Below are 19,530 nucleotides of genomic sequence, written 5' to 3'. Positions count from 1 at the left end.
ACGTATTCCCTAGTGGGAAAAAAAAAAATCACCCCCAGTTGAGGACCACGGCTTTACAGTGTTGTGAAAACACACTGTGCTTGCTGTGCCATGCTCGGGTATGCTTATCTTCAGTCCAAGAGTTATTTCCTCTGCCAAATTTAAAAGCAAACAAACAAAAAGGATAGCCAAAGGGACACATATGCTGTGTGGAACTATATCACATGGCATTTTAAAATACAGTCAATGGGTGAAAATGGGCGATTGTTGAGAAAGCATGCAAAGGATACATAATATCCTTTGAGATATATAATAAGTGGTATTGCACGTATGAACAATCGAGTGTCTCCAGAAAATGTCCACTCATTCACAACTTACCATCCATGTACCATCAGTGAACAATTTTCCTGGCAATTAATCAATGTGCTGCTTTAGGAATATTTGCAATCTGACAAAGGATAAATATTAAACTCTGGAAATTAATATTTAAGGTATGGATAATTGAACTATCTACTTTGAACAAACTGCAGAGCCATCATCCTTCATTTGCTGGCCTAGATTTAATAGCAGGAGCCAATTATACCTGTACATAACGAAGGCATCAGAGAACCAAAAAACTGTTTTCAGAGCTGGGAGGGTCCTAGCAGCATCTGTTCAGATATGTCGTTTTATAGATGGTGAAATTAAGACCCAGAGAGCGTAAGCCAACTTTCAAGGTCTTGCATCTCCTCCAGTGGCTCAGCTGGCTTTGGGCATGAAGCAACTGCGAGTGGCACTGGTTGATGTGTTCTAATCCCCGGGCTGGACAGGGAGCAGAGACGGCAGGCACTCACCGTCATGGCACTCAGCAACTATGGGGAGGACAGGGTGCTACGGGCCATAGAGATAGGACACCTCACATCTTGTGAGAGAGGAGTCACACTTGCCCGGTGCTGGAGTGAGGAGGAGGAGGAGGTTAGAAGGGAAGGAGGGGCTCTAGAGGGAGAGTAAGCATGAGTCAGGCTGAGAGTCCGGGGGTGTAGACTGTCCGGGACTAGAATGATCTCCATCTGTGGGGCTGGAGATCATTCAGGCTGGGCAGGGAGGTGGGAAGCCACTTCAAAAAGAGCCTATTTTCATCACAGGCGCTCTCTCTCACAACGTCAGACCAAGCAGAGCCTGTGGTGGTTACCAGTGTTGCAAGAATACCCGCCTAATTCACTTCGCCTTAGTCTAACATGTCTTCAGAAGCCTACGCAAAGACTAATGTTTAAAATAACGCCATGTCCAAATTGCTAATGTAGAATAATTTCTGGAATTTTGACAATTAAACATCAAAGAGACATAAAAGAAGCCACTCTGGTCCACCAGTTTCAAAAGGACACTACTGCTGATGAGTCATACATGGGAAATAGTAACATGGTCGTAATTCCATTTTTCATGGAGAGCTTAAAAACGATAGTAACACTTCAGTCACTAGCTGACCCCTATCTGTTTTGCATACCGGCCAGGCTTAAAATTTTCCCATTTTGGAACTGACAACAGCATGCAATATCTACTACGTTACGGGGGGGGAAAAAAGTGCCAAATTGGAAGTATAGGCTAAAAGGGGCACGGTGGCCACTGGGAAATATATTAAAAATCTCAGGTTTATTTTTAAAAGAAAACTGTGAACTACTTGCTTACATGTAAGGGGCCAAAAGAAAATTCAAGTCAAACTATACAAAGCCAGCAAAAGTGAAAGAGAGGCTGCAGCCTGAAGACGCTGTTCGGATCCTAGAAGAGCAGGAGCCCTGCGTATCATGGGATAGAAGGCTTTGATAGGCAATACAGTCTAATAAGATATTCAGGGATTAAGTCAGTGCTTCACGGACAGATGTGTCCATGTGCCAGTTGTTGCTAAGCTTTAATTTTTCCCCCTGCAATGTTTAATTTATCACACTGGCGCTTTCCAAACTAGAACATCTGTAAACAAGGTTAAGAATGACCTCCTTCCAATTTTACATCCGTGAACAGTGCCCCTTCTTCGTGCTCTAATTTTAGATACCTTAAAGATAAATAAATCTGGAAGGAAGAGAAAAGAAGGCTTGTCTGACGCTGTAATGTGTTCATCTTGGGCGAATACACATTTCCTCTCTGCCTGGCTCCTGACGCCCACAACTGATTCTTGCTGCTCAAGCCGTGGTCAGGCAGCCCCTTCCCAGTCAAATGCAATTAAACAAACTTCTGCTAAATATTTAACAGCCTCATGTAGTAATTAGCAGCAAAATAATGGGAGCTTAAATTGATAATTGCTCAGAAACATCCTCCTGCCAACATTATAAGTTTCCTGCTCCTCCCTTTTCTCTTAGATTTTTGAATCCTGGAAGGTTTTATTTTTAAAGGACTCGGTTACTGAGATTACCCATGGTGACATAACTTGGCCCACGATCTTGCAGTCAAGTTGGGCTGTTTTGCTGTCGGCTGCAAGATTCTCCCCGCATTACTTATTTTACTTCTGTGTGTTTGAAATCCATTGCAATTTAAAGTTATGTACCTGAAAGCTGCTGGAACAGGGCATTGATTTAAAAACTGACTGGCAGGCTTAGGATTTAAACTCTGGTCCACTAGATTCAAAAGGTCATCTGATTAGAATGAGAGAGGCACAAGGCTTGTAATTTATATTCAAAGGGTAACCTTTGTAGGGAGAAGGAGGGAGCAAGGACTCTTTCTGCTTTTCCACTCCATATGGACAAGGATTCCCTTCAACCAAATTCCAATAATTATGAAAAATAGTTTATTGAACTTGGACAAAAAGCAAAAGAAATGCCACTTCCTTGTAGTGTATTACTTCTTTTATTAAAAACATTGCCACACTCTCTAGGAGGTAAACTCATATTAAGAGTAAGTCAACCGTGTTATAAATCATTAAGAATAACAGAAAAAAGTCTTTCCCCATCATGAGCAACCAAACGCTTGTCTACTAGGGCATTCGCTTCAGTAGATATAAATTAAAAGGATAAAACTGTGAACGGACGGTATTGGACTTGCATCATTTACATAATTAAACTGTGTACGTTTCAGGGTGTGTGCATGCGCGCACACGTGCGCGTCCAGAAGGAGAAATGTTACATACGTGTGTGCGTTCTACAGGTGAAGTCCCTGCTGTTGGCCTGTGATCTTTCTGTCCCTCATTGCCTCGAGTAGCCCTTGTTTTAAATTCTAAGAAAGTCCTTTCAACATGCAAATATTTCACACACCCAATTCTACCAGGGTGTTTTCTCACTTAAAAAAAAAATAACACAACTCCGGTTTGGAGAGCGGAGAAGTAATTTCACACTCAAGGTGGGTGCTTGTTTTCTTGCTCGCTTTTTCCTCTCCTTTTTCCCCTGCATGTTTTTGTGTACCGTAGAAAGGTTCCAGCCCCCTCCCTTTAAGCATCTCCCACCCCCTCACCCTCTGCCATCACCCCTGGTTGCTGGCGAGTGCACTCAGGCACCAAGAGAGACGAAATCAGGAATGCTTCGGTGTATCTCTTCTCCTACACTGAACCTTGTCAGGTCTTTGGGTAGATCTGTGTTTTCTCTTGTCTGTCATCCACTCTTGTCTCGGGGTCTTTCGGGGCTTACAATGGCAGTGCTGTCCCCGGCTTTACACCAAGAAGAGCCTCTTTTTGATTCAGAAACTCCCAGGTTAAACTCCCATTCTCCTCCCACTTCCTGGGCACCTTTTCTGACATTGCTCTCCAGGTCTCTGTGGGACAGTTTCCTCACCTCTCATGGTACACAGAGCTACTAGAAAGACAGCCCTTTAATTCCCCCGCACAAAGATGTGCTGTAACTATGGTGAGAGTAATCTATAACCCTCACATCCTTATATAATTTGCTACTCCAAGTTAATTTTAATTCATTACAATAAAGCAATATAATTAAAAAAATAACTCTTTAAAGTGAAGTATTTAACATGATCCTGGAAGAAAGGCAGCTTTGACTAACAGAGGGCCAGGCAGCAGGCATGGTGCATACTCAGGCAAATTCAAAGGTGAGCCGTAAACAAGTACACACGGCAACACTGCCATGCATAAAGGGCCTGGCAACGGGAGGCCTCATTCTAATCAGTCCTCAAAGGAACCTGCCATACAGAAGTGGCACTTATTCTAATTTAAAGCCCTCATGCTTGCTTCAGTGTTGCAAAATTTATAAAAGAATAACTTCATTAAACCGCCTGGCACTTCAAACACAAATGCAAACCAGCCACAACACAGAAGGAGCTGGACAAGAGGAAGAGAAATATTCCCAGAGAGTTGTTAGCTCGCATATTCAAATGAAGTCTGCATTTGGGCGCTTCTCTTCCTGATGACGGGGTTTGACATGCAACTTTCCTTCACCAAGGGCTTCTGCTCTTCTGTCCTGAGGCCTGTTGCTCCTAGCAGTCTGCTTAATAACACTGAAAATCATTCAGAGGGGTCCGGCAAGCCACATCACATGCAGAAATATATCTGGCAGTACAGAAGTGAACACGATTCAGTGTTCCTTTCCTGGTCTGCAGAGAGAAGACTGATTCTGAACACACACTATTACAGTTTCCATTTACCGGGGGATAGATTTCAGACTCTTCTAAGTTGAAACACTCATGAAAAAATAAAATTTTTTTCCCCTTTAACTTGGGTCTTCCAAGAAAGAAAGCAAGAGTAAGGGCTAAGTGGAAACCATCTGCTCGATCCAGGCACAGCACCGGAGAAAAGTTAGTGTCACATCCTAAAACACACACTTTTAAGGAAAATTCTTTTTCTCCACTGAATCAAAGAAATGCTACAGTAAAATCACTTCAGGCTAGATTTCTAAGTGACAATGTAGTTTGTGTCAGAACACACATCATTTCATGCTAACTGTCAGCATGTTTCTCCAAATCCTTTTTTTTTTTTTTTTTGGATGCAATGCAAAGACAAATCTAGAAGCCTGTTGAAAAACTCCAAGCCTCTGAGAAAGTGCGTGCCACATACAAGTTGTACTCTGCACTGCGATCTGGAGAGATCCCAGTAATGAGCGAGCCCTTTCCTGTTCAGGGTTTCTCAATACCCACGTCCAAATTTGGACAGATTCTGCTACAAAGAGAGCAAGAGGAAGCATGCCAAACTCTTGAAAATGGTCATCCATGGATGGAGAAGAGGTAATGACCTTAGGGTGAAATTGCTTAAGGTGACTCTCTGCAAAGGCGCATAGCAGAAGACGTGGAGCCCAGCCTTCTTTCGGAGCTGAGCAGCGGGGTCTGCTGTCGCTCAGAGGAGAGACCAGCTAGAGGATACTCACGCCAGGTGACGAGAGGACACACCGACACAGGAGGTGTGAGCATGACAGTTATCGCCCAAAACAACAACAACAAAAAGGCAGTGTGATGTGATTTGTATTATTCCTAGGATAAACAAATACTGAAATTAATTCTCTCCATCTTTATAAATATGTTTTTATAGTGCTGAAGTGTCTTTTACTGTCACATAATGCCATACAGCGGTGAAGGTACGTTTCTATTATTTTTCTTCTCCATGAATAAAATAGGGCTAATCAGATGGAATGAATGAGCTCATTCAATTACAGGCAGCCTTTATTGTGCAATAAAATATGGATTATTGATCTTGGGGAGTTGGTAATGCCTGATGCAGATTCAAGTGAATGAAACCTGAAGATGCGAGTTTGACTATTTTTACACATGCTTGAATCTACTAGGACTGTTTCCACTTTGGCAAAAGCAGCAAAAGACAACAACGCTAACTAATGAAACCCAGGGCTTCAAAAGGGGACAGATGAAAGGTCACCTCAGAGGGCAGGTGTGGCCGCCTGAGAATCAGGCCCCCTTAGCGGGGGGGGGGGGGGAGGGAAGTGGGGGGTGCGGGCGGGGGGAGCCATCCCTCGGTAGACTCCTACAACTGAGGAGGGAGGAGACACGGACGGTCTCTCCCGGCCTGTCTGGGGCGCAGTAAGCAGAAACTTATTTGGGAGACTGAAATTTACTCCATAGGCATCTTGCTACCAATCCAATCTGGTCCCATCGTCAGAACGAATGTATTGCTATGGCTTTGCACTTGTGAGCCGGAACTTGTTTGAAATACAGCGCCAGACTGTTCTAGCAGAATCCTTTGGTCTTTTATCTCTTTAAAAAGAAGAAAAGGCAATAATCAACCCTGGTTAGAAAGAAAGCAGCTCTGAGTATATGACGGTCATGTGGACCGGAAAGCCGTTGCGACAAACACTAAAGGGAAAAAAGAAGGTGAGCTCTGATATTCGGTGTTTATTTACACACCTCAGTCCTGCCTTCCCATTTCCCCTTATAAATCTGCCCCCAGACACTGTGGCGGGCTGACTGCTGCTCGTGCTCCGCTCCGAAGTGCACGCCAGACTGTCTCCTGGATTCCTCAGAAACTTCTCCCTGCCCCTCCCTGCAGAGCTAGCCCTTTTCCTCCTTGTGACCAGCTCCCCACCCTCGCTACCTTTCCGCCGAGGGCCAAGCCCCTGCCCCACGGCAGCACGGACGGAGGCTCTTTCCTCCCCTGATTTTCTGTGCTAACAGTCGACATGGGTTCAGGGTTTTGGTGGGCGTCCCTCCACAGCACGGGCAAGCGGACATGTGGCCTGCTTTCGGAAAAGACGCCGACGAAAGGCAGGACTCAGAGATGCTAAACAATGCCGCACAAAGTTGCCGGCTGCTCGGCTACAGGCCAGAAAATGAATCCAATTTTTCATTCTGTCATTATAAATATTTCATTGCAAATGGTACTGATTTTCTGCAACTGTGGTTAAGCAAAGGGCCTCTGTGTGAATATTTAAGAAAAAAAAAAAAAGGAGGAAGACAACGAAGAAGAAGGAGGGGGAATGAAAGGTTAGCCACCAATTAATTTCTTACTTTAAATGTAAAAGATTCTGGGAGAAATTCAACAGTGATGTAGTGTGTGACTCAAAGAAGAAGAAGAAAAAAAACATTTACTCTGCTCCTCTTCTGACAGTTTCTCATAAAATATCTGCAGCCCATCTATCTTTTAGTACTCCAGGCTCCTCTGGAGAGCAGAAAATGGTGGTTTAAAGCTCACTTCAGTGCCAGTCTGCGGGAGATTGCTTTCCACAGGACCCCCGCTGATGGAGGCCTAGGGGAAGAGGCCCAGGAGTTATTCAATCAGCCCGAGACTCTGGGGCGGCTGGGGGTCCTTTGAGGGCTGATTATAAAGCTGCCCTCCTGTTGCCTGCCTCGGAACAGAATGAAATGAGCAGCCTCTTGCTGAGCAGATTCTGCGAGAAGGAATTTCACCTGTCATGGAGTTTGTCAGAATTTCAGGATTTATCTTGGTGCAAAATTAATAAAATACCAACCAGGATTTCAGGCTGACTCCTCGGCTGTGTCATCTCAAAGTGATCTTTCACCCAGGAAAACCTGGACAGTGCGTACAGCCGTGCTTGCCCTACTTTCCCTTTGGAGGCTGAGCAAGGGGCTGTAATACCACCCAGACATCAGGACGGGATTTTGAACCAATTACGCACAAGGCTGAATTACGTGTGGGTGCTACTGTCTTAATGTGTGACCTCTCACCTCGCCGCTGTAGTTCCAAAGCCTCTTTGGAATAAGCCCAAGTCTGAAGCATAAAAAGGCCATTTCTGCAGTTTATAACACAGTAGGTCCCCTATGGCAACACATCTGTTAAATGCATACACTGGTATTTCAGGCCTGAATTTGATTTATCTTTTAAAAAGGAGTCCTAACAACAGACGATGTTAAGAGCACAGATTGTGAAACGTTACAAATTAATCTCGGGTAGGCCGGGAACGAGGAGGTGCGGTTTCATCGTTTGGGTGAACACGCATGCTCTCGTGCCCTGTCACGCCCTGGGCTCTCTGCTGGGTGTGAGAGTGGGGTGTGGTGGGGGAGGGCCCCCCAGCGGATGGGACAGGCAGGGAACAAACGTCTCTGCCTGGTCTGGAGCTCCGGGCTGCAGCCCGTTTGGGAGGTCGGCGTCCCTGCCCACTCCACTGCAGATCGCCACAGCCACTGCAAGTGCAGTTCTGCAAAGCCCAGGGTTTGATCGCTTCGAGCTGAGGCTTGCAGAGCCCCGGGGCAATTAGCTCTGGTCCTCAGGGTGGGCGGCATCACGTCACAGATGGGGCAGGGTGTGGGGACTGGCTTGGCACTCACGCCACCGGCTGGCCTGAGCCACTGGACGGCGGGCGCAAACATTTCTCAGCTTCGACTCTGGACTCTGGACTCAGGTTCGGAACAGGCATGACTCCAACGGCAACATCCACCTTGTCTTGGATGCCTGGCCCCCCACCACGCTCAGACCATGGGTGCCTCTTCCTAACCAGTGATTGGCAGCACAGCCCCGGCTCACAGAGTCTGCCATCGGTTTAAGGCAATTGCTGCCTCCCTGTCCATCTTCCGATGGACATTTTCTAAACGAGACATTAAACAACCCCGTCATTAGTAATGCGTTCCTTCCAGCTCTTCTCCTAGTTAAATGACAATCCGGTTTCGGAGAGCCACCTTTAGGAAGCAGTAGCGGCCCAACAGTATGAATATGAAGAGATCTCAGGAAAGGGTGAGGAAGAGAGAGGGAAAGCTTGCAAGTGAAGGCACAGATGGTGGGCGGGGACGCAGGGTGCTCTCAGCAGGCTTCAGTGGAGATGCATTAACTCCACGGAGGGCTGAGGGCTGCCCACCAGTACCGTCATGAATTATAACTGAGTATGGGAGTGAGGTCTTAGTGCCTGGCTCACAGCAAATAGACTGTTCTATTTTCCTGCCCAATCACCTTTCACCCTTAGAAACTCAAAGCACAGCAAAGCACACTGCTGATATTTAATGGTTATCCCCGTAGCCTTTTATGCGTCTAGAAGGCACACAAACTTAGCAGATGTGCTCAGTGGTGTAAGTCAGATAATTATAAAATTAAGTTTTGGCAATGTCAAAAAGGAAACCTTTTACGGGCAATTGGGGTTTGCAGTCAGAGGTGGTCTTCTGTCAGCTGGGGGACAGAATCAAAGCAGGAGGGGTCGCGAAAGACAGATGCCCGTCTCCCAGCCGCGCTGGGTATGGGGGAAGAGCCTCCCTCTTGCACACTTTTCTCCTCCTCTTACGGGAAGGCAGTTCCTGCCCAGTTGGTTAGTTCTCCCACTCGCTCATTCAATGAAGTTATCAATGAAGGAGGCCTGTTATTTTAGGCAGTTTAAAATTTCACCACTTTTAACGGACTCGTTTACCCAGCCTTTCACTCCCGCTTAAAGCCTTGGAGTTGCTGTTCTAAATGACAGCACCGCGAGCGAGCACTGCTTTTAAGCACTATTCATCTCGCCCGCCACATCTCGGGCTTTTACAGAACACTGCTCTCTCTCCAATAAGGGGAACTTACTCTTTCATAGCTGCAGGGCAGAGCCTGTTCCGAGCTGTAGATTCGCTGCAAATATAACAATAAAGGATACAAATGTGAATTCCTCTTAAAATACACGCTTGGCTCTGAAGCTGCCTTGCCTTAGCAAACTCGATCAGGAGCAGCCTATCAATCTTTCTCCAAACGCACAGCAACAGCTCATTTCACGCGGCTGTCCGATGGATCGCCACATCGATGGATCGGAAGGCGCTGGAATGAATTCCTTGCTCATTTCAGGGGATTTATAGTTGAAGTCCGTGATTACCATCTCTCTTTCTCTAATTGTCACACCAGTTGGATATGGAGGTGGTGTTTTCCAATAGTCGGGTAAAAGTTTGTAAGCACAAAGGGTCTATTCTTGGCATTTTGTCTCTGCTCATGTGAGGAAGCTGATCCATGTGTGGAGCAAACATCTAAAATAGGAACATATGTGGGACTTTAACGTGCCTCTCTGGATTGCAGAATGTTCTAGAAGTTGGGATTTCCGGATCTCTCCAAAGGATCTGACTACAAATGTGGTGAGACAGGGCTCTGTCTTTACAGGACAATCATGCCTGCAGTTTCTCGTTCCCTAAAGAAAGCAGATCTTCTGGCGCCGTGGCAGCCGGCCGTCTTGGCGACATAGAAGGTGGTGGGGCCAGCTAGAGCCCAGCCAAAGCAGAATGTGGCAGAGGTGACGAACATTTCCAGGGGGTGGGGAGGGAGGGGGCTGTGGAACCGGCCACAGTGCTCTTCAGTACACCCTGGCTGGATGCCCCATAAAGTCGCACTGATGGCAGTTCGGAGATGGCCATCTGTCGTCAACTCTGGGCCAGACAAAAAAATAATGTCATGGCAGATCGCTAACAACAGGGCTGTTGGAGGAGGGAATGAGTCCTAGAACGAGGAGGTGGTGCTCCATCTTTTAATAGCGAAAACCAGCCATCGATATGAACATCAAGAAATTAATGGATGGAGAATTTTTAAAAACTGAGCTGGGGTGTTGCAGAAACGATTCAGATGTAAATAAAGTGGTTTTAGCTTATTGCCGTCGCCTCTGCTGCCCTTACTTCAGTCATATTAGCCACTTGATTCTTGAAAATTTGACTAGCAGGACACATGGTGAAGCAGTGAGGGCCAAATTTAGTAAAAGGTGAGCCCATGTTGTGCCTCCAGGCATGCACACACCGATCAGGCATTTATTGGTACAAAACGGGTAATTGAAAATGCATTTACTCATTTAGTCCAAATGAGTTCATTGTGACAGTTATGCTTATCTATCTTTCTGGATGCTTGCTTGATTTCTAGACACAGTCTTAGAAAAAAAGCAAAATAAACCTACCTCATCTTTAGATGCGTTGTGAATGCTATAAAATTTTAAACTCCCTTCTTTGCTCAAGCTTTGTGCTATTGCATAGATGTTAGGAAGGGGGGGAAAGGGGAGAGAGAAAGAGAAAGAGAGAATGAATGAATGAATGAATGAATGAAAAACAGTCAAACTGAGGTTAGCCGTGTTCTATTTCTCTGTCCTATATGATTAACTTTCTGCCTTCAATGGTAAGGCCAATCAATCCTGATTGAATTATCCAATATTAACAGCTGAAAGTGATCAAAAGTAATGGTGAAAACATAGCATCAATCAATAAATCAATGCAAATGATTCAGTTCCTGGAGATTCGATCCAATAAAAGAGATAGATCAATTTAACCACTGAGCAAATTAAGTGGAAGTTGGTGGAGCACCAATTTACTTCAAAAGCCCCGCAGGCCCACAAAGCGGAGAAAGGAGGTGGTGGAGAAACAGACCAGCTCCAGACCCACATGCTCACTTGACACAATTTATACTCCTGAGATCCCTGAGGCTATGTGATGTGTTTGGGGCTGTGATTTCAGCCCCAAGAACGAGAGATGCAGAGGTCCGAAGGATCTGAAGAAATGGAGAGCCCAGGCTCTGGGAACATACGCCACCCAGGAAGAGGCAGGAAGTACGCCCCCCACACTGACTGTGCTCCCAGACCGTCACTTCGGAACCCAGCGATGGCAGGCCCAGACAGAGAGATGGGCACATCTTCTAATCTGGGGTTCCCAAAGGAAGACCACATAATAACAGGCAAAGCAGGACAGGGTTTGTGAGTCTTACAGTTGGAGTGGGGATAAGGAAAGAGATTTCAAACTCCATTAGAAATAAAAATAAAACAATTGAAAAATACACAAAAGTTGTGAGGAGTATCAGACGCAAAATAGTTTAAGGGCACCTCTAGCTTTAAAGGCGTACTTTTCCAGTCCTCCAATTTGCGAAAGAAGATCGGCCTGACTCAGAGAAAAATATGACAACAAACTAAGACAAACCTTTCCCCAGATTGCACCCAGATCCCACCTTGTCTTTGACGGAGGGGCAAGATAAAACTTTTTGTTTTGGTCACATGTCTTTAATTTGGGGTGTGTGGAGAGAAGGGGCAGGTTGTTTTGAAATACATTTCTGAAAGCAAATTTAAATGTTTTGTTTTATGGTTATATGCTAGAAAGAAGAAAAGGAAAGAAAAAAGCCCAAGACTCTTTAATCCCTTGAAATGGATGAATGTTTAAAAATAAGAATTTTTACCTGGATACTAATTAACATGAAACTATGTCAAGGTATGATTAATTGGGAAATCATTCCAGTAGAACGACAGCAGAGAGCTAAGGAAAATTCTGATGTGTCTGAGATCGAGACTTCATTTCTGAGTAATGACGACTCTTGATTTTGTTTACTTAGGTCAGCACTAGGGAACAAGGAGAGGGTCAGGGAGCCAATGCTCACCCCATGCCTGTTTTGCTCTGCACTCTGCCCTGAGTGCTCAGTATGAGATACTCTGCTGCACTCTCTCACCAGGATTCCGGGAGGCAGGCAGGAGGCCTTGTTGTTTCCCACATGCCCATTTTACAGATGGTAACACTGAAGCCCACAGTCGATAGCTTGTAAGTGGCAGTGGCCACAATCAAACTCTGTGACTCTTCTCTGCAACTGACGCCCTTTCCCTTGTACTAAGCTGCCTATACAGAATTAAAAGCAAACTAAAACAGACAAGAAAAAACACACAGAAACTATTTTTTTTCAAACTACTAACCATTTGCGACTTTATGGGTGCCTAATTCTCCCATGACCACAGATACCAGAATCATATCTATCCTTCAGAACCGGCTTGAATGCGTCCCACGTGATATCTTTCTTGGGTCTTCCATCTGGAGAATAAGCATCTTCTCTTGGAATACTAACAGTATATTACAGATTAGCTCATATAATGGCTAATCATATGCGTATCTTATCTTTTCTAGCAGACTGTAAATATGATCTATTTCTAATTATTTTTGATATGTCATAGAGTGATTGGGATCATGGTCAATTTAAACTGACGAAGTTACATTTTTATAAGTATTTTAATTAATAAACATATTAATTAATAATGACATGGAGACAACAGAAGTAAATAGCATAGCACTTGTGATTTTGACTATTAACAAGGACTCCTCAATGTCTCATCACATATTAGTTAATAACCTGAGACACGAATTTGTATTACATTTATTAAAAGGCTAGTTGAGGGAAGGAGCTAAGTTAGCCAGGGACCCAGTCACCGGCTCAGCAGCCACATTTCCACGGTGTACTGCTGTCTTATGCAAACCATCCTAAGTGCACTGACTCATTTTTCCTTCAGAAGTACGACCAGAAGACCTGAGCACCAGTTAAGCTGTGGTGTGAGAAAGATGCATCAAGATCATGTGATTTGGTGGGAAAGTAATTTGGGAAGAAAAAGAGCTGAAGAGACAATTGCCTATTTAAACAGAAATGATATCCGAAAGAAAATCACAGTGTATCCTTTGGAATGTGAGATGATTACTCCATAATGAGTGTGGAAAACACTGCATTCGTGAGCTAATGAAGGGAAGGGCTGTGTATCACAATAACCTTTGATTCAAAAGGAATTCAAACACCAGAATCTCAGGGCCTGAAGTTCACGTAGGCCAATCCCCTCTCTCCCTCCTACTGGAATTCCCTCTATGTTCATTCCTAACATGGTGCCTGATGGAACTTTCTGTGGAGACACATTGGAAGAGGATGATTGGATCACTGCCTTTGAATTGTAGCTTTTTGAGAGGCACCAATTAAACAGTAATTACTATACTGAAAGAAAGTGGCCTATTCAGCAGCATTTCTACAAACACACAACTTGCTCACACCTGTATAAACCACTTTGGATACAAATATGCATTGTAGGATATTATTCTTGGACCACACCATCCCTCTCTCAAAGCAGCTTCCCTAAGTTCGGCAGAAAAAGTTTTGAGGTCTATTAGGAAAACATGTGAAACATCCAACATCTTCATTTGCTTTTAAAATAACAAAATGTTCATTTAGTTCAAATAATGCACCTTTATTCCAAAGCACATCTTCCCTACCAGCATGCTAGGTGGACATGTATTAGAATTCCTTACACAAATGAGGGAAAACTCTACCAAAAGAAAAAGACTATATCTTGCCAATAATTATACATTATATATCTTTAAACTGGAATTTAGAACTTTTGGTCAGAAAGGTTTAGGGGTCATGTGAAGGACATAGCTTCCACACGGCAAAAGGTGTGTCCTAGATTGAGTGTTCCATAGAAACAGAGGTTTTGTCTTGTTTAATTCTAAAAGGAATTGTGGTCTGTGATGTCCAAAAGACGATGTCTGAGTCCTTAGTCTCCTGAAGACGGACGGTGTATAATGAGGAATTATCTGAGTTCAGACTAACATTGTAGGCAATATCAATGAAAATAACACACACACTCCTGTGTGTGTGTGTGTGTGTTGTGTGTGTGTGTGTGTTGTGTGTGTGTGTGTGTGTGTGTGTGTGTGGTATATAATTTTATACCCAGCAAAGCACTTCTAGTCACACACAAAAAATGGTTTTACATTTTTAACTGGGCATAAGCAGTGAAAGAAATGTAAATTACTTATTATGGTCATGAAATCATTTATGTGCCATTAAAAGATACACCGTCAATATGTTATGAGGTGATTTTGAAATGCTCATCCTAGACGTACCCTAGTATTCTCACCATGATAGAAGAGTCAAATAAACTATATGCTTTCAGGGCACCTGGGTGGTTCAGGGCGGCTTAGTCGGTGAAGCGTCTCACTTCAGCCCAGGTCATGATCTTGGGGTCCTGGGATCGAGCCCTGTGTCAGGCTCCTGCTCAGGGGGGAGTCTGCTTCTTCCTCTCTGTCTGCCTCCCACCTCCCCACCCCCGCTCATGCTCTCTCTCTCTCTCCCCCAAATAGGTAAATAAAATCTTAAAAAAAATAGCTATATGCTTTCAATCTCCAATAGGATTTCAGATCTTGGACCTTTAGTTTTAAAATCTCTTATGAAAAGTTCTCCTTTCTGAGCTTCAGATAGATAAGTTCAAGTGGTATGTATAATGTGTATCAATTTTAAAATTTGCATTTTTTCCATACCAAAGCATGAACCAACGTGGGCTGATGAAATGGCTTCATTTTTCATTTTTCTACTCTTATGATTTTGGTTACCGATCTAATTTTCTACTGTTACCTTAATTTCAGTCGATTTCACCCCTCATTCTAGAAATTAACAAAACTATTATGGTTTTTGTACACTTATCATACCCACTTTTTATGCAGGAAATAAAAGAAATCAATCTTTAAAAATTACATTAATTCCATCTTCTGAGCACAGGTGTAAAGGTAATTTGGGTAATGAAAGCAAATGTACAGGACTGTAAACCCCTGAGGGTAAAGCACAAAAATCTAAACATTCTGAAAACTAGAAAAAGTAAAGTTAACTCTGATCCACTTTTCTTAATGTATTGAACCCAAAAGCCACTGCTACTACCGGGGATTTTAGAAAATAGACCTACATAGACATTCCAAGGACTGTGGTATTAGCTCTCCAGAAATTATCACATACTAACTATAAAAACTGTTCCTATCTAAGGGATGATGCATGTATTGAGGCTGAGTATTCATATCAAGACCAAAAATGTGGGGCACCTGGGTGGCTAATTTGGTTGTGTCCAACTCTTGATTTCAGCTCAGGTCATGATCTCAGGGTCCTGAGATCAAGCCGGGATCTGGCTCTGCACTCAGTAGGGAGTCTGCTTGAGATTCTCTCTTTCCCTCTCCCTCTGCCCCTCCCCCTCCAAAAGACCAACTATGTATGATTCTGAGTTATGGGATTAGAAAAAGAGTGCTCACTGGGGCGCCTGGGTGGCACAGCGGTTAAGCATCTGCCTTCGGCTCAGGGCGTGATCCCGGCATTACGGGATCAAGCCCCACATCAGGCTCTTCCGCTATGAGCCTGCTTCTTTCTCTCCCACTCCCCCTGCTTGTGTTCCCTCTCTCGCTGGCTGTCTCTATCTCTGTCGAATAAATAAATAAAATCTTTAAAAAAAAGAAAGAAAGAAAAAGAGTGCTCACAGCTTTGGATTACAGACTAAGTCTTATTGCAGCCCAGATCACGATTTTTTTTTTTAAAGATTTTATTTATTTATTTGACACAGAGAGACAGCCAGCGAGAGAGGGAACACAAGCAGGGGGAGTGGGAGAGGAAGAAGCATGCTCCTAGCAGAGAAGCCTGATGTGGGGCTCGATTCCAGAACGCTGGGATCACGCCCTGAGCCGAAGGCAGACGCTTAACCACTGCACCACCCAGGTGCCCCCCAGATCACAATTTGAATGAATGAGTCAAGAATGACTTGAGACACGTTTGACCTTCTAAGATCTTAAAGAGAAAGAGTTGTGTTTTGTATTGTATCATATAAACCAACAGTTCTCAAAGTGTGGCTCAGGGACCTCTGGGATCTCCTAGATCCTCTAGGGGGTCTGTTATGTCAAGACTATTTCCATAATAGCATTAAGACATTATTGGCCCTTTACACTCTCATTATCTCATGAGCGCACAGTGGAGTTTCCTAGGGCTACTTGACAAGCGATGACATCATCTCTCTGACTGCTAGTAGAATCGCATGTGTGTACATTCTTGTGTTTAAAACATCTTTCAATTTTGATTTCTAATATGGAAATATCAGTAGATAATAACCCACATAAATCAAAGCCCTTTGTGGTCATCAATCATTTTAAGTGTAAAGGCATCCTGAGATCAAAGAGTTTGAAAACCACAGGTCTATACTAATTGTAGAAAAGAATGAATACCGTACATCCCATGAAACCCTAAAACACACTACAAAAGAAACCTGGAGTCCTGAAGGATGTGTTTAATTGCTTAGTTTTGCCTGTGCTACAGTGGGCTACAGGCTACTATGGCCATGGTGTTGGGCTCTTTTAATGAGACATTGAAGTCTTACCAACAGGTTAGCTGCATTAGGAATCTACTAATAGAGTGTAAAAGGGCAATTTTGTTGTAAACTCTTTTCAAGAATATTAGATAGAAGTCAGTTTCTATAGAATCTCTACAACTTTGATTTTAACCCATTATTAATTCTGCTCCACAGTTTACATGCTAATCAAGTATCACTAGGTGTATTGGCCATATCCTTTACAGAGTCATAAAAACCCAGATGACTTATCTTTTGATGCCCATTGCAATAAGTATATATTGTCAAACAGAAATTTAGGTTATATTAAGAAGATACACTTTTTGACAATAGTCTAACTTGGTCAATCTTCTATATTCAATTGCCAAACAGATGTGACAGAGCAGAAATCTATTTAGAAGTGATACAAAGTAAGACAGCAACTTTAATTTCGGTCCACTGACACCACTGTGACAATGAAATGGGCTCACCCATTCTTTCAAATATTTTTTATTTCACCTCCTTAATTTGCAATTTGTTTACTTTCAGATAACAGATGATAAACTGTAAATTCTCATTTTGACACATAATTCACATAAACCTGGCTTTCCCAGACCCCAGGAGGTACAAAGCTATCCCAGGGTCTACCGTGTAGGATGAGAAACTAAGGAGTCGGGGGGGGGGGGGGCTGAGTTCCTGCTTCACCCAGATCTGGTCAATGCAAAAAATAACTACCTCTTTCCCCCTTTTTAGGCTAAATAACTTTATTGTTAATGATAATGCTCATAATAATAAAATAATTTTGAGTTCGAATCCATTCTCCTCTAAGGGCTCCAACAAAAGTTAACAAAAACGTGTTACTTATATAATTTCATGAGAAAAATGAGAATAAGTATTGTGCCCATTTTTCAGATGAAGTAACAGAAAAAACAAAACAAGAGACATTTTCCTTTCACGATAAATAACATTCCTAGGGTAGCATCCAGGTCTCTTACCCATATTTTAACTACTAGTCTATTGCCAAGAGTAATAAAACCACCCAAACATTTGTGTTGTATTTCCTGGTTTGTACCTTGGATTCAGACCTATTCACCTCATTTTTACCCAACAGCAACCCCATGAGCATTAGACTTGTCTGTCATTTCTTCATATCTGAGTTTCAGAGACATTATGGACTGGTGCAAAATCCCATATCTAGCAAGCGGGCACTCAAGGCTAAACCTAATGTCTTTGGGTGGCAACATTTCAACTAGGAGGCTGTTACTGAGCAATAATTATTCTAGTCCATTAAGTGGAAGAAACATACCAGACAAGAGTACAGCTTTCTTCTCTTCCCTTCTCCCTTCCAATCTTGAGCCCCTCAGGACAACAATAACTTGGACATCCATCCAGCTTGGTGTCCAGTGGGAACAGAACATGAATAAAACAGGACTGGGGAGAACGGGCCATGACGGTGAGGTGAATGATCCCACAGTCCAATAAACCTGACCCCTAAGCCTATCACACTGGGTCAGAAGGTCCAATTATAGGTCTGTGCCAGTTCTTTGTATGATTGACAGCAGCCAGAGGCAAAATTACTTTGGTGTCTGTTAATCCAGCCTCTAATTTTCCCTTTGCCCCAATACACACAGAGCATCATGGTGGCCCAGGGTGAGTGATACTGTGAATCCAGATTTAAAATGCCCTTGTTTCCTATAAGAAGAGCAACTGAGTTCAATCCCGGTTCTCCTCATGGGGACATTACCTGCAGCTCTGTTTGGAAGAAAAACTTCTGCGGACATTGCGTGCAGTCATAGATCTTGTCTTCTTGTCCGTGGGCAGAGAAAATATGCTGCTGTAACTTGTTTGCTTGCACAAACACTGAAATGATAAGAGGATGGTGAACTTTGGGTGATTTTCTTTCAGCAAGGCCCTCAGTCGATGACTCCCCGCGAAGAGCCCCAGATGAGGTGGCCTCAACGGCACACCTTCTGGGTGTGACCACTGCCAGGCACTGGGGAGGGCTGAGTCTCGCTTGCCCGTGGTTGGGTCCCTGGCTTTTGTGAAGGTGCACTCCACCAAGCGCCTAATTCAACCCAAACGGCTCCAAAGTAAAGGTTTATCGAGGCCCCGCTCCCTATAAATCTTTTTAAAATAAAGCTGAAAATGGTCAAATGCACAGCACCGTCTGAACAGAAATGACTCTTATTTCTCAGCAACCCACAGGTTAAGAAATCACAGATGCCAAAACCCTGTTTATTGTATTTGCCTAAAGTTACAGCTAGCAAACAGTTCTCTATTTAAATGTGTTAATGCTAAAAATTATATCCCACAGCTACTCTGGGGCACTGTCTATAAATGTGAAACAGAACGGCAGGTAAATTCTCTTTGGATACTTTAAGATCAACTCAGCCTACACACTGAATGCAAGGGTTTCAATAATATAAACATGTTCAATTTTAATGACTACAAAACAAGGCCCTAAGACTGTGTAACAGTTTACCTAGGAGACATACTATTAATAATTAAATTGTATATGCCAGAGGCAGGGTTTGGGTTGGCAGAACTGACTTCTGATGGATGCCTGGTGCACTGTGACCTAAAAAAGTTTGCATCTACAATATTAATCTGTATAGGCAGGGAAAGGATTTATTAAAGACGTTGGCATTTGACTTTGACTCCACTCTAATCATTAAAATTATTCTAATTGCCAGCCAACCTAAAATATTAGAATATTGTTCTTGTGAGTCATACATTTTAATCACATTTCTCATTACCTTAAAAAACTACTCAGATTTCTTCTCTCCCACCTAACACGCTTTATATTGGAAGGTTTTTTTTTTTAATTGTTATTTCTAAAATTACTTCAAGATAACACTAAAACAATGCAGGGCTGTCAGCACAGGAAAGGCAAGACAGCTCATGTTTAATGCAT

General features: G+C 43.4%; 1 protein-coding gene across 4 annotated transcripts in view; it reads right to left on the bottom strand.

The window, feature by feature from the left end:
* The window catches only part of ZNF521 (zinc finger protein 521), a 274,293-nt gene that overhangs the window by 7,943 nt on the left and 246,820 nt on the right, over positions 1-19,530 (bottom strand). For all 4 annotated transcript variants that reach the window (XM_045781967.2, XM_045781964.2, XM_045781966.2 and 1 more), the window contains one exon: positions 18,361-18,476. In XM_045781967.2, coding sequence (XP_045637923.1) covers positions 18,361-18,476 — 116 coding nt within the window. The remainder of the gene's footprint in view (positions 1-18,360; positions 18,477-19,530) is intronic.

This window comes from Ursus americanus, chromosome 19 (genome assembly GCF_024610735.1).
Source record: "Ursus americanus isolate L20-20 chromosome 19, mUrsAme1.1.p, whole genome shotgun sequence".
Classification (NCBI taxonomy): Eukaryota; Metazoa; Chordata; class Mammalia; order Carnivora; family Ursidae; genus Ursus; species Ursus americanus.
This window is presented reverse-complemented; position numbering and strand designations above follow the sequence as displayed.